We start from the raw sequence: 16482 nt of genomic DNA on the forward strand, positions 1-16482 counted from the left end.
TCGACAATACATAAAGATAACAGTAACATATGATAGTGTATGCGATGTAAAATTTACAATACAGTTCACTACCATGTATACATTATATACAGTAAATAAATAATTAAAATATAACAATAGAAGTAAATTATGGTAAAAAGAATGAAATAATGATTGTACATTACATTACAGTACTATGTAGGTAGTTTGTATAGGAAAAATTTGACATTATGCCCTACCCAGTATGTCGGCAATTTTCAAAGGTTTGACTTACGTCCATTTTGACTTACAACCAGTTGGTCGGAACCAAGCTTGGTCGTAAGTCGGATGGTAGGTGTACATATAAAATATGCAATAACTTTAAAACACTTGACATTCTGGAAAATTTCCCGACATAGTAGAGTTGTGCTCACGGAGAATATAAACAAACTGGGTGGGGCGTACCATATTTGAAAGACCGCACGCTGTATAGCAAATTTTGGTCATAATTTGACATCGCCGTATTAGTAAAACACCGTAAAGCGCGACCCTACTGTATAAATAATGTCAGTGCATAATGTCAGTGCATTGTTCGCATCGCTATTTGATTGTTCGCATCGCTATTGGGCCGTGCGGACGTGCTGCGCAGTAGCTCCTGATTGAGTTGGCATTTGCGCAGTGGTGACGTGTACTTAGCTCTGTGAAGACCTGTTTGCGCGCTCTCTACGAATTGAAGCAAGATGCCCTCCATCGAGCAACTTTACCAACAGCTTAAGGAAGAATTGAGGATGGCGAAGATGGAGATTCGGCGACTGACCGAGGAAAACAAGAAGATTCGTAGTAGTCCTCCTGTTTTGAGTCCTCAGGTCAAGAAGGGAAACTGGTCAGTGGCTGGACAGCAGGGAACAAAGTTGACGATCAAGAAGACGAATGGAAAGGTAGAAACGATGAAGAAGAAAGAGACTGCCGTGGAAACTGTTGTGGAAACATCTAATACATTCTCAGTGCTACCCGACGAATGTGAGTAGACTACTGGGAACGTCACGACGAAAGACATTAAGGAAGGTAAGAATATTGTTGTTGTTGGGGATAGCCAAGTTAGGTATATGGATAGGACGTTCTGCTTGAAGGACAGGAGTAGGAGACAGAGAGTTTGCTTTCCTGGGGCTGGGATGGAGGATATTGTTAGCCGTCTGGATGACATCATGAGAGGTAATGGGAGCAATCCTATTATCTGTCTCAGTGCTGGAGGCAACGATGTTGGCAGACGTAGGAGTGAAGACCTGATTAGCAGGTATAGGTCAGCAATAGAAATAATTAGGAGTAAGGGTGGGAACCCTGTCATATGTGGTATTTTGCCAAGGAGAGGAGTTGGAAATGAATGGTTGTCCAGGGCAATTGGTGTCAATTGCTGGCTGGACAAATACTGTAAGGAAAATGCGGTAACATTAATTGACAACTGGGACCTCTTCTATGGCAGAAATGACATGTATGCCAGGGATGGGGTTCACTTATCTAGGTCTGGGGTGGTAGCACTGGCAACTGCAGTGGAGGGAGCAGTTAGGACTTTGAACTAGGAATAGTTAGTGGTATGGGTTTTGGCAGGAAAACAGTGAAGTCCCAGTGTAGTATTATTACGAATTCCAGGGGAACTAGTAATAAGCAGAACGAGGTAGATATTGAAAAGCCAGGGACTTTGGGTGATAAGGACAGTAATAGGTTTAGTAAAAAAACAGAAATGAGCAGGAAGGGTAAAGAGAAAGGAGAGTCTTTCAATGTTTATTATGCTAATTGCCGTAGTGCTAGGAATAAGATGGACGAGTTGAGATTAGTTGCTAGTGCAGGTAACATTGATGTATTTGCCTTAACTGAGACGTGGTTTAATTAAAAAAGTCGGGACATGCCTGCGGAATGTCATATTCAGGGCTTTAAATTGTTCCAAGTAGATAGAAGTATCGGGAAGGGGGGTGGGGTGGCACTGTATGTCCGAGATCGCTTGAACTGTTGCATAAAAACGGGTATTAAGTCTGAAGAAACACAGAGTCTGTTTGGATAGAATTTTCAGAGGGGCATGAAAAACTGATTTTAGGAGTGATATACCAGGTCCAGGTACCGTCCCCCAAACTTAGATAGGGACCAAGGGAGACTACTATGGGAGGAAATAGTTAAGGCCACAAGGCACGATAATGTGGTAATTCTAGGAGACTTTAACTTTAGTCATATTGATTGGAATTTCTTGACTGGGAATTTAGAATCATACGACTTCTTAGAAATAGTTCAGGATTGTTTTTTGAAGCAGTTTGTGACAGAACCTACAAGGGGAAATAACCTGCTTGACTTAGTTATGGCAAACAATGAATCCCTTGTTAATAATTTAGAAATTTCAGAGGAACTGGGTGCTAGCGACCACAAATCAATTACATTTAGCATTGAATGGAAGTACGATAGTAGCGATAACTCAGTAACAGTCCCAGATTTTCGCTTAGCAGATTACGATGGGCTTAGAGAACACTTATCATCTGTTGACTGGGGTAACAAAGAGAGCTATCAATATGACAGTTTTCTGAACACTATACATGCTGCTCAAAGAACGTTTATCCCATATAAAGAAATTAGATCAAATAGAAATGACCCAAAATGGATGAATAATAGGCTCAAATATCTACTAGGGCATAAGAAAGGAATTTATAGGCATATCAAAAGAGGTGAGGGTCATCTTATGAATCAGTATATTGACATTAAGAGGGACATTAAAAAGGGGATAAGAAAAGCTAAAAGGGACTATGAAATTAAAGTTGCTAGTGATTCTAAAACTAACCCAAAAAGTTTTTTCCAGGTCTATAGAACAAAAGTTAGAGATAAGATAGGTCCCCTTAAAAATAACTATGGGCACCTTACTGACAAAGAGAATGAAATGTGCTTGATTTTAAATAATTATTTTCTCTCAGTTTTTACACAGGAAGACACTAACAATATTCCAGTAATTAATTTTTATAGTGGGCTAGAAGAAGATAAATTATGTAACATCACAGTCACTAGTGAAATGGTTGTGAAGCAGATAGACAGACTGAAGCAAAATAAGTCGCCAGGTCCTGATGAGGTTTTTTCAAGGGTTCTTAAGGAATGCAAAATGGAACTCTGTGAACCATTAACTAATATTTTTAATTTATCTCTTCAAACAGGTGTAGTGTCTGATATGTGGAAGATGGCTAATGTAATTCCTATTTTTAAAACAGGGGACAAGTCGTTACCGTCAAATTACTGCCCGATAAGCCTGACCTCAATTGTAGGCAAATTACTAGAGTCAATTATAGCTGAGATTATAAGAAGCCATCTCGATAAGCATAGCTTGATTAATGATACTCAGCATGGATTCACAAGAGGCCGGTCTTGTCTAACTAATTTATTAACTTTCTTCAGTAAAGCTTTTGAAGCTGTTGACCACGTTAGATAGAATGGAGGGGGAAGCAGCATCCGACCCCATTGTTTTGACAGCGGTAGGGGGAGTGACTAATGAGACAATATGTCATTTTGACAGCTGCCCACTCCTGACTCAAAACAATTATAAGCCACACACTGGCACACAAGACAAGCTTGCTGAAGGGTGATAATAGCAGTTTTATGAAAGTATCTAGTGACTATATATGTGTATATATATTATAGAAACCAGAAGCAAGAAGGGAAGGCAGGAATGAAGGAAGGACTAGATGAAAGGAAGGAAAAAAGTAATGAAGGACAGATGAAGGAATGTAGGAAGAGAGGTGGAATGCCCTCCAGGTAGCCTCCAGGTAGGAAAGGAATGAAGGAAATTAGGAAGGAATGATGACACACGACCATTTACCTAGGATAACTACATAACACAACTGCCTGCTAATACTTTGAAGAAAACTGCTCAGACGAGGTGTTTTGTCTTTGTACATAAAAAAAAACTTCAACAAAAATGCACACACACTGATTTTATGTGTGAGAGTGTAAAACACCACTGTGTATGACACCCTCTATATCTCGGTAAGTACTGATGGGAAAAATTTTTTTTGGGACTAAAACAATCAGAAAAATAATCTTAACATTTTCATAATAAAAATTTGATTTTTTTTTTTTATATTTTAGTAAGGACACTTTTGATAGAGTTCGCTTCACAGTCAAACTGTTAAAGAAAGTGGCAGCTCATGGCATTGGGGGAAAAGTGCTCTCGTGGATCGAGTCATGGCTCACTGACAGGAAGCAGAGAGTGTCCATAAATGGGGTTAAATCCGAGTGGGGATCTGTAACAAGTGGCGTTCCACAGGGATCAGTCTTGGGCCCGTTGTTGTTTATAATATATATCAATGATCTTGATGAGGGAATTACTAGTGATATGAGCAAATTCGCCGATGACACAAAGATACGTAGGATAATTGATTCAAACGTAGATGTTATGGAACTTCAGGAGGATTTAAACAAGCTCTATTCTTGGTCAGAAAAGTGGCAGATGCAGTTCAATGTAGATAAATGCAAGGTTCTGAAGCTTGGGAGTGCCCATAACCCTAGTACTTATAAGTTAAATGATGTAGAACTTAGCCATACAGATTGCGAAAAGGACTTGGGGGTTATGGTGAGCAGCAACCTTAAACCAAGACAGCAATGCCTAAGCATACATAATAAGGCAAAAAGATTACTGGGATTTATATCAAGAAGTGTAAGCAACAGAAGTCCAGAGGTCATACTGCAGCTTTATACATCATTAGTAAGGCCTCACCTAGATTATGCAGCTCAGTTCTGGTCTCCATATTACAGAATGGACACAAATTCGTTAGAAAACATTCAGCGTAGGATGACTAAAATAATACATAGCATTAGAAATCTTCCTTATGAAGAAAGATTGAAGACTCTTAAGTTACATTCACTTGTTAGACGAAGAATGAGGGGAGACCTGATCGAAGTGTATAAGTGGAAGATAGGTATTAATAAAGGGGATATTAATAAGGTCTTGAGGATGTCTCTCCAAGAGAGAACCCGCAGTAATGGATTTAAATTAGATAAGTTTAGATTTAGAAAGGACATAGGAAAGTATTGGTTTGGAAATAGGGTAGTTGATGAGTGGAACAGTCTACCTAGTTGGGTTATTGCGGCTGGGACTTTGGGTAGTTTCAAATTTAGGTTGGATAAGTACATGAGTGGGAGGGGTTGGATTTGAGTGGGACTTTCACATCAGAGCTTATTTCTTGGGTGGCATTGAAAATTGGGTTGGGCAAATGTTTTGTTAGTGGTATGAATTGTAAAGGACCTGCCTAGTATGGGCCAACAGGCCTCCTGCAGTGTTCCTCCTTTCTTATGTTTTTATGTTCTTATGTGAATGCATATTAGACTAACCAGTTGGAAGTGTATTGGACAAGTGAAGCAATTGATTTACTCTGGAATATCGGCAAAAATCAAAGATTCCTGCTACTTTGAGCTCAATTTCAAGCTACTTTCAGTCCTGAAACCAATCAAAATCACCTCTTATTTCTGTAATATATCTTCCATTCTGTCAAATGAGATCAAGAAACCAAGAATGCAACCATAAAAACCATCTGAAAATACACTGCAGGGTTGCTACTTTAAACCAAAAAAAGTTTTTTCCCCCCCATTATTCACTGTGTGGGGCAGGATTATTTTTACATGGTACACACCTACCAGGCTAACCCATACTCTCATATACAGCGGACCCCCGACTTACAATCAGCTCCCAACTCGAACAATTATGTAAGTGTATTTTTGTAAGTGCTTTTGTAAGTGTATTTTTGGGGGTCTGAAACAGATTAATCTAATTTACAATATTCCTTATGGGAGCAAATTCATTCGGTAACGGCATCCAAACAGCCTCCTGTAACGAATTAATATCGTAAGCTGGGGGTCCACTATATAGGCCTAAATTTATCACTCAATGCTTATCTGAGTAAGCTGAGCTCATGGTGTATAACTACAGCACGAACTGAGAGTACAAACCTTTAGAACTATGGCATGAATGGCACAGGGGTTAAATTGTGGTTGTTGGCATTTGTCGATGATTGCGAAGAGAGTGGAGAGGGATACTGTGGCCCTACTGGGCTGAGGTGGAGAGTTATTGATTGTCAGCTGAGGTGAATGGTTGTTGATTGTTGGCTGAGGTTCTGTACTAAAGTCGATGGTTGTACTGGAGTATGGATAAATTCTGTAATGGATCTCTAGGCTCTTTTACCCTACAGTACATCTGTGAGGAAAAAGTTCATTAGATAGGAGTAGGGGAAGTATTAATGCACGGTGGTGGTCGTTAGTCGGGCATTCTGCTTGTTCAGTTAGGGTGGGTGCATAGTTCCTGCTACCCCCCCTTCTGCACCCAGTGGGAGTATACCTGGAGAGAGTTCTGGGGGTCAATGCCCCCATGGCCCAGTCTGTAACCAGGCCTCATGGTGCATCGGGGCCTGATCAACCAGGCTGTTACTGCTGGCCGCACGCAATCCAACATACAAACCACAGCCCGACTGGTCAGGTACTGGCTTTACGTGCCTGTCCAGTGCCTGCTTGAAGACAGCCAGGGGTCTATTGGTAATCCCCCTTATGTATGCTGGGAGGCAGATGAACAGATTTGGGCCCCTGACACTTACTGTGCTGTCTCTTATCATCCAAGTGGCACCCCTGCTTTTCATTGGGGGGATGTTGCATTGTCTGCAGAGTCTTTTGTTTTCGTAGGGAGTGATTTTCATGTGCAAGTTTGGTACTAACCTCCCTGGGAGGTGACGAGTGCATCTCTGACCTGTGGTGTTAGTCGCTAGACCTGTGGCTCCCATCAAATCTACAAGTATTCATTTCACTCCTGTCTATCATCTGTTTTGGTGAAGTTGGTTTCAACAAGAACTTCACTCTTGTTTAGGGTTTTAGACTCCAATTTATTCCAGCCTTGTTTTGAATTTATGCAGTGTTGTCATCTTAATCCTCACCATTTTTTCTAAAGGCTGTAAGCCTATTGTGTGAATGATTTATTGAGTGTAGTGTATAACTGTATGTTTTCTTCATTTTAGCCTTGATTGTCAGCTTGAGTCATCCAGCTCATGCGGGATAAAGATAAAGACAGCACTGATCTTGCCAAGATCAGAGATGTCACATGGACCTCTCTACCTACACTGGTCCCCCTTCCACACATAGCCAACCACCCAGTCAGCTACATGCCATTCAAGCAGCCTTCTCCCAGTTGTGACTACACCAGCGTTCATGGTGGTTCTTGACTGGCCACTTAACTGCTTCAAGAGTATTGTGGTGGTCAGAGGATCAGTCAACCTCTCCTTGGCCAAATATATAAGCATGCCGGGGACACTGTCTTCTGTGTCTACAGTCATGACCAGTTGTGACCCCTTTCACGATTCAGAGCTATGTGCCCAGAACATTGGCACAGCACCATCCTCCCCTACGTTTTGTACATATCAGCTTTGAAACACTAATTATTTATATACAGCCTCTCCTCACTTAACGATGGAGTTCAGTTCGTAAGACCAATTGTGCAGGAATGGTATATAATGCCAACAAGATGAAATTAAGACATATTTGCAACATCTGGGTCTCTTTATTGTAGACGTTTCGCCATCCAGTGGCTTTATCAATAAAAATTCCATGACATAACTTGAAGACAGTAGGACTATATACAGAAGATGAGGTAATCAGTCCCTCAACCTAGGAGTAGGTGCGAAGAGCACCGTAGTCGTGGAGATTCTGAAGCAGAAGCAAGGAGCCTGGCGCTTATATACTAACGTCAGGTGTAGCAGACAAGGCCATAGTCACTGGTAGGCGGGATTCCCCAGTGGAAGTAGGTCCTTCCCAAAGAGATGGGTTAGTTGTAGTAGTAGTTGTCGTAGTCATGAAGGTTATGTACATGTCCTCAGAACATTAAGATCGACAACACTCTTATTGCCAGCCATAATGAGGGCAAATTCCTAGGCCTGCACCTCAACAGCAACCTGAATTTCAGCACCCATATCCAACACATAACAAAAAAAGGATCCAAAACAGTTGGGATTCTCTCCAAGATACGTTACTACATGCCGCAATCTGCCCTTCTCACACTATACCATTCACCCATTTATCCCTATCTCACCTATGTTATTTGCACTTGGGGATCAGCTGCAGCAACACACCTAATGCCAATAATAACCCAACAAAAAGCCTCAGTAAGAATAATCATGTAATCCAATCCCAGGAAACACCCCCCCCCCTCACACTTCATAGATCTAAACTTACTCAATGTTCAGAACATCCACACTTACTACTGTGCAATCTACATTTACAGAACCTTAAATTCCAATATTAACCCTGACCTAAAACACTTTCTTGATAGTTGTGACAGAACCCACAGGCATAACACCAGACACAAACATCTCTATGGCATTCCCCATGTCCGGCTAAAGCTATACAAAAATTCAATGTACATAAAAGGGCTACAGACACATTCATCACTTTCAAAACTACCACTAGAAAACATCTTATCTCCCTGACACACCCTACCATCAGCTAACTACATGAAAACTGCCTATTCTCTTGCATCATACCCACATAAAAAACAACCTAGACCTCTCCTCGATATCTGTGATTCCCCACAATTCGCACCTACACTCGCCCAATTGACTATAAACACAGAAATACGTAATACAGCTATTACCTAATGAATCTTAACTGGTCATAAGTTTGCCTGTGATACTCCAATATAGGAGCTTCAATAGAAATTATGTGTTGTACCAAAACAAAACCATTCACATTGCTAAATTTATGAACTGTAATGCAGTTACTCAGCCTTAATACCAATATGCTCCATAATCTGTAATAATAGAGTTTTGAATTAATCATAGTCCGCCCAAAATGCCTAGTCATGCTAGGTGTGATAGTGGCCCTCCCTGTAATTAGTTTTATATAACATGTAAACCACACAATATCCTATAGTATGTAAACACCACATTGTAATCTTCATAGAGAATAAACTTGATTTGATTTGATTTGATTCTGATTAATTTTCAATCCCATTGTGGCCTTTGACTAGCAATGCTAGCTACCCTAGAGTTGTTGGACTTAGGGTCTGGTGTGGCCATGGCAGCCACCCCTGAAGTGCTGGGCCTAGGGTTTGGTGTAGCCATGGTGGACACCCCAGTTGTGCTGGTCTTAGTGTCTGGAGTGGCATGGGGGACAACCCAAATGTGGTGGGCAGAGGGTAATCTGGGTTAACATTGAGGGTTGCATTATTTCCTTGATCACTTGTGGCCACATTCATCTAGAAGGCACTAAACTTGAGGTCAACATCACTTTCCTTGAATAGAAGTATTTATACAACAGGGGATGAGTGAACAGCTGGTGTCTGCCATGCTGTTTGACCAGCTGATGCTGAAATAAACTGGCAGTCCACTGTCAAAGGCCAGACAGACCTAGGCCTATCTGGCACCAGAGGGCCAAATATGATCAACGTAAAGAGGGCTATCAAAGAAGCATGGATCAATGCTGTGACATAACTGTCACAGCACTGATCCAAAGAATAAGCATAAAGTTGTAGGAGGCACGATTGCCTTCACACTTGGAAGTTGGAAGAAGCAAACATGAACTGTCAAAACTTTACAAAGAGGGATGGAAAAAGCAATATGCAGGTGAACATAAAGTGGAGGTAAATTAACCCTTTAATTGTCAAGGAGTTGATCTTCATATTTCAGCTAGCTCTCCAAGCATTGATCAATGCACTATTTTTCCTGCATCCAAATTTGGTAAAAAGTACAGAATTGGTCTGCACACTCCACATGTGCCATATTAAAAAATCTGTGATGACACCTAAATTGACATGACAGTGTCCTCCATCAAAGATACTGCAAGACTCCAAGCGGACATCAACCAAATCTTCAAATGGGTCACTCAAAACAATATGACGTTCAACCAAGACAAATTTCAGCTACTCAGATATGAAAAACTTGAGGAAATGAAAACCAAATCAGGGTATGTAACAAATTCTAACCATACAATAGAGTGAAAAAGTAATGTGAAGGATCTGGGAGTGATAACGTCAGAGGATCTCACCTTCAAAGACCACAAAAATGTATCTACTGCATCTGCTAGAAAAATGATAGGACGGATAATGAGACCCTTCAAAACTAAGGATGCCAAGCCCATGATGATCCTCTTCAACTCACTTGTTCTCTCTAGGCTGGAATACTGCTGTACACTAGCTGCTCCCTTCAAGGCAGGCGAAATTTCCAACCTGGAGAGTGTACAAATAACTTTCACAGTACACATAAGTATGATACAGCACCTAAATTACTGGCAATGTTTGAAGTCCCTTGATTTGTATTCCCTGGAATGCAAGTGAGAGGGATACTTGATAATAGAAAATCCTAGAGGGATTAGTACCAAACTTGCACAAGAAAATCACTCCCTATGAAAGCAAAAGACTCAGCAGCATATGCAACATTCCCCCAAAGAAAAGCAGTGGTGCCATGAGTATGCTAAGAGACAACGCAATAAGTGTCAGGGGCCCAAGACTTCAACTGCCTCCCAGCATACATAAGGGGATTACCAATAGGCCCCTAGCTGTCTTCAAGAAAGCACTGGACAGGCACCTAAAGTCAGTACCTGACCAGCTGGGCTGTGGATTGTACATCAGTTTGCATGCAGCTAGCAGTAACAGTGTGGTTGATCAAACCCTGATCCACCATGAGGCCTCGTCTCAGACTGGGCCACGGCAGCAATGACATCCAAAACCCACTCCAGGTACTCTCCAGGTATGTAGTATCTCATGGAAGAACCAATTCAATTAAACACCAGCTAGAGCAAACAGCATGGCAAACCCCACAAATTTACTAATGCCAAGACATATTAACACACTCCTTTTCGAGGAAATTGATGCTGACCCCAAGTTTAGTAGATTTGAGACAAATGTGGCCACAAGTGATTGAGGAAATATTGAAAACTTCAATGATAACCCAGATGATCCGCATGCAGCATTCGTGCCACATCCTTTCAATTTTGAAGCCATTGATAGTGGCATCCTGCCAGAATGTACTATCACCAACGAGTCCCAAGAGTTAGTCAAGAGAGAGAGATTAGAGTATTTCCAGCTACTTTGATGAGCTGCCCATAAATCTGATCATCAGCCAGATGAAAAGACATTACACATGTTGCAGAATCATCATGGTTGCACTAGTGCAAACATACAACTGTGGCCAAAATATGTCTATTCATTACCACATTCATGTTTATGCCTGATGTTACAAGCACAATACAGAACAGTACTGGTTTACAGACTACCACATCAGTACCCCAAACTTCCACGACCGCCTCCCTTGCAACAGATTCACGCTTTTGCTATGAGTATTGCATGTCTCAAAGACAGGAATACACCCAACATAAACAACCTGCTATACAAAATCAAGGAAGTGTTTATGAACCTAAATGAATTAAGTGCCTACTTCGGCAATGGCCATTCACTGGCAATTGGTTACTTCCCTATGTTCACTGATTTCCTCCATGTGAACAATACCAGTGTGTGGAACAGTGAGAATCAGTGCAAAACATATGCCAAGGCTGACTGGGGGCATTGCTGATGGTGTAGTGCCCCTTTAGCAATGAGGGTGCCACTTTGTCTGACACTATGCTTCAAGGAGTTTCATACAATCCAGCACTTCTGAAAACATAGCCAGGACCTGTAAATAATTTGTATAAATTTATAGATAATAACATGTGACCAAGGCAGGTGAACACATTCACCTATCAGTGTGTAAATGTGTCTGTGACTGTATTGTGACAGGGAAGGATTGCCAGGTGTTCAACATCTTTCACAGTAACAAAGTGCATTCTTTTCTTGAAAGCATGGAAGGACACAGTTTGACCAACATGCCTCACAAGTGCCTTGCTAATGTCATTATCAGATAATCAATAGGTGTCACTGGCTGAATGGAAAAGAATTTCATCCAAGATTGTCTCCAAAATACTTTATGCAAGGAAATACGAGTTGTGCCCCACTAGATGCCACCTTCCAGGGCACTGAAGGGGGCCCAGCTGTCCACCAGGGCCCTGAAGATGGTCCAGCATGTCCCCAGATAATTCAATTCCTATGTTTAACAGCACCACTGCCGAGGCTCACAATGGAATGGGACGAATAACGATCCCTTTTACCCACTGCCTAGGAGGTGAAATTCACAAGGAGGAAATATCCTCAAATAGAGGTAGAATGGAGAGAGGAGAGGAAAGGTGGAGGTACCAACCCATGACTGAGTGATTTTTGAAGATGCTATTTAGTGTTTGCCATTTTATACCTATCATATAAGCTGACCTCTCAGCTTAAAAAAAAAAAAATGAGCATCAAAACTCCATTTGTACACTGGGATTTATGGTACACTTGGGAGATTGATACAAATTTTCCTCTGTTAATTTTCATGCCTCTTACCATATCAAAAATTGGTAAGATGTTAAATGTAGGGAAACTTTTATAATTCCAACGTTTTGCCTATGCTCTGGAGGACTTTATCATCTGTTAGCATTTGACACCTCGCTTCTGCATGCAGATCAGAAAAATTTATTATCTTCTAATCATACACGGCATTGGCAATATTTCTTTTCCCATATGACTTTTGAAATGTTTTAGTAAATTATATTTCTGTAAGAACTCTTTTAGAAATTGAACACTGATGCAATTTCTCCCTTGTATAAATTTTCACACATTTTTTTTAAATTTCTTTTTTTTTTGTTAAAGTCTTTTGGGCATTCTAAAAACTGATATGATTTTCATTCAGTGTGAACTCTTAGGTGACTTATTAAATAAGATTTATGAGAAAAGTCTCTTAGACATATTGAGCACTTGTATGGTTTCTCTCCAGTATGAATTTTAATATGGTTTATCAAATTAGACTTAAGAGAAAAGTGTTTTAGACATTCCGAACATTGATATGGTTTTTCTCCAGTATGACTCTTAATGTGTGATTCTAAATGAGATTTTCGGGAAAAGTCTTTTAGACACTCAGAACATTGATATGGTTTTTCTCCAGTATGAATTCTTAAATGTTTTATTAAATCAGATTTCTGGTAAAAGTCTTTTGGACACTCTGAACACTTAAATGGTTTTTCTCCAGTATGAATTCTCATATGAGTAATTAAATTAGGTTTATTTGAGAATTCTTTCTGACACTCTGAGCACTGATAAGGTTTCTCTCCAGTATGAATCTTCTTGTGTGTTTCTAAGTAAGATTTTCGGGAAAAATCTTTTAGACACATTGAACACTGGTATGGCTTCTCTCCAGTGTGAGTTCTTATGTGTTTTATTAAATCAGATTTTTGCATAAAGTATCTGAGACACTCAGAACATTGGTATGGTTTCTCTCCAGTATGACTTTTTATGTGACTTACTAAATTAGATTTATTTGAGAATTCTTTCTGACACACTGCACATAGGTATGGTTTCTTTCCAGTATGAATTTTCTTGTGAGCATCTAAGTAAGATTTTCGTGAAAAGTTTTTTAGACACACTGAGCACTGGTATAGCTTCTCTCCACTATGAATTGTCATGTGCTCTTTTAAATTATACTTTTTGGAAAAACCTTTCAGGCACATTGAACACTGATATGGTTTCTCTCCAGTATGAATTATCATGTGTTTTATTAAACCAGATTTATATGAAAAATCTTGTAAACACTCTGAACAATGATATGGTTTCTCTCTAGTGTGAACAATCATGTGTCTTGTTAAACCAGATTTATATGAAAATTCTTTTAGACACACTGAACACTGAAGTGTTTTTTTGCCATTATTAATGTTCGTACGTGATACACACTGAGACTTCGGTGAAAAGTCTTTCAAACACTCTGAATATTGATACAGTTTTTCTTCTGGTTGAACTACAATTTGTGATGCTGGAACAGACTCTTGTTCATGCACGTCAGACATATTGAATGAACACTGATTTAATATCTTTTCATATGAATCATACAGTGCTTAACCAGAACACGTTTTTATGAATATTTGTTCACAATAAAATCCCCATTTCTCTAACAAAGTGAGCGTGTTTGATAGGAGTGAATGGAGACAAATGGTTTTTAATACGTGACGTGCTGTTGGAGTGTGAGCAAAGTAACATTTATGAAGGGGTTCAGGGAAACCGGCAGGCCAGACTTGAGTCCTGGAGATGGGAAGTACAGTGCCTGCACTCTGAAGGAGGGGTGTTAATGTTGCAGTTTAAAAACTGTAGTGTAAAGCACCCTTCTGGCAAGACAGTGATGGAGTGAATGATGGTGAAAGTTTTTCTTTTTCGGGCCACCCTGCCTTGGTGGGAATCGGCCAGTGTGATAATAAAAATAAAAAAAAATATATGGAAGTGCTATGCATGTAAGGATCATACAATGCCTGAGACACAGAAGGGTAACTTCAAGGTCTTGGATAAAGAGCACTTTATTACCAGCATGATACTTCCTTTATGAAGACTTCTCTGGTACTCTATATGAATTCAATTCTTTGTTCCTAAAGATTAAACAACAGTTCTGAAATCACTAATGTTGATATAAATTGTATTTTATACCCTCTTATGCTTGTTACAAAACTAGATTGATAATGATCATCAGGTCACTAAATAGTACAATGTATTCTCTCTACTATAATCTTGATACACTGCTACAATGTATTCTCTACAACAATCTTGATACACTGCTACAATGTATTCTCTACAACAATCTTGATACACTGCTACAATGTATTCTCTACAACAATCTTGATACACTGCTACAATGTATTCTCTACTAGTCTTGATACACTGCTACAATGTATTCTCTACTACAATCTTGATACTACATATACACTCAACTTATAGTTACAACGGCCTTACATAAACTGACTTATGACACACGCAAAAAATGTGTTATATTGAGTTTTCCTACAAGGTATTTAAGTTAAATTTTCTATAGCAATAAGCATTTAATGTAGTAAATAAATTGTATATAGTTTGATAAATATAATTATTCATTCAAAAATGAAACTTCAACAAATGCCAGACAAAGAATGATCCAATGATTGTGAAAAGCAAAAATATTATGGAGAAAATAAGACTACATGAAATTATTATATGTGGGAGCACTAAGCTGGTATACTGAAGATGTTACAGTGAGACAGAAGAGGAGGGTGAAGCGAGGGACGGAGGCGGGGTAAATAAGACAGATAGAAAATTTTTTACTTAAAACATTGCAATTACTTTTATAATTACTGCTGCACAATGGTACCTATACCATAATACCAGATATATATGTTAATGACTACTGCATAATAGTCACATAAACAGTACCTTCCCATTTATACCAGATATACAATTATAAGTGCCACACTGTTCATACAAACAGTACTTCTTCATAATACAAGCTATACACTTTATTACTACATCATTTTCACTACATAAATGATACTTTCCTCGTAATACAGCCCATTTTTGTCCCCAAGAACTACAGGTGTTCAGAAACTGACACTGAGCACCAGGTCAAAATAATGTCAATAAAATGAGTGTGGTGCACAATATCAAATCTACATTTATTAATACTACACTTTGGACACATAGTATCTACACCATAATACAAGCTACAAACATTAATTACTGCCGCACAGTGGTCACATAAAACGTATCTTAACCATGATACAGTTCAATAGTTATTACTCATGTTCAGTAATCACAAAAACAGTACCTTCCCATGCCATTAATACATTTAACTTTTACAGTACTCATACTCTATGCATAGCCATTACCAAAAACTTCAAAGAAATCAGGTACATAAACTCTTAAGGGATGAATTTTAGCACAGTTCATATTGATTCTAGTACTTGTGTAGCAGTGATAATGATGTACATAAGACTATCTGAATTAACAAGTTTCAATAGACTGCTAAGGATGTAACAGGATTCATGTTACAAGAGATTTATGACACTGATGTTTAAACTGTAAATGTAGTATTTCTAACACTGCAATTACAGAGTGCTGTCACTATACACATTTCATTATTTATGCCACTTACATGAGCCTTATGTTACTGAGTACTGGAACTCCATGAGTAGTATTTTTTCTGGTGCAAGGGTCAACTGCAAAAAAAAAAAAAGAAAAAAGAACTGACATATTAAATAGAATATAAATTAATACATATCAATAAAATCTACAAGGGCACTTGCATCCTTTAAATTTAAACCCTTTAATTGTTCAGACTCTCCAAAATTAAACTTGCTCTCGGTATCCAAAAAATCCCCCACCTTCCCTAAGCAGAAAAAAATATTCGGAAATAAAAGAAAAAAAATTTTCTGAAAGTAATGATATCAAAAGTACGAAGCTGATGAACACTGGCACAAAGTTTGCAGTCTCAGAGAAATTTACGCACCAGCAATTCTGCCCACTTTGAGTCCTATTTTAGGCCAATTCCATTTTTCAATCAACCAAAATCTTTAGCAACTTCACCACTATGCCTTTCATTCTATTGACTGAGCACAAGACACCACCCATTCAACTATTTCAACTACCCTATAAAGTGATCAGAATTCGGTAATTTGGCT

The 16482-nt window shown here is 39.2% G+C and overlaps 1 protein-coding gene across 2 annotated transcripts in view; it reads right to left on the reverse strand.

Moving 5' to 3' along the window:
- Positions 1 to 4510: 4510 nt before the first annotated feature.
- Positions 4511 to 16482, reverse strand: part of LOC128693080 (zinc finger protein 84-like) — a 51071-nt gene continuing 39099 nt past the window's right edge. For both annotated transcript variants that reach the window (XM_053782576.2, XM_053782577.2), the window contains exon 3: positions 4511 to 16020. In XM_053782576.2, coding sequence (XP_053638551.1) covers positions 12700 to 13854 — 1155 coding nt within the window. In that variant the 5' untranslated portion in view covers positions 13855 to 16020 and the 3' untranslated portion in view covers positions 4511 to 12699. The remainder of the gene's footprint in view (positions 16021 to 16482) is intronic.

The sequence above is a fragment of the Cherax quadricarinatus genome, chromosome 38, assembly GCF_038502225.1.
Source record: "Cherax quadricarinatus isolate ZL_2023a chromosome 38, ASM3850222v1, whole genome shotgun sequence".
NCBI lineage: Eukaryota > Metazoa > Arthropoda > Malacostraca > Decapoda > Parastacidae > Cherax > Cherax quadricarinatus.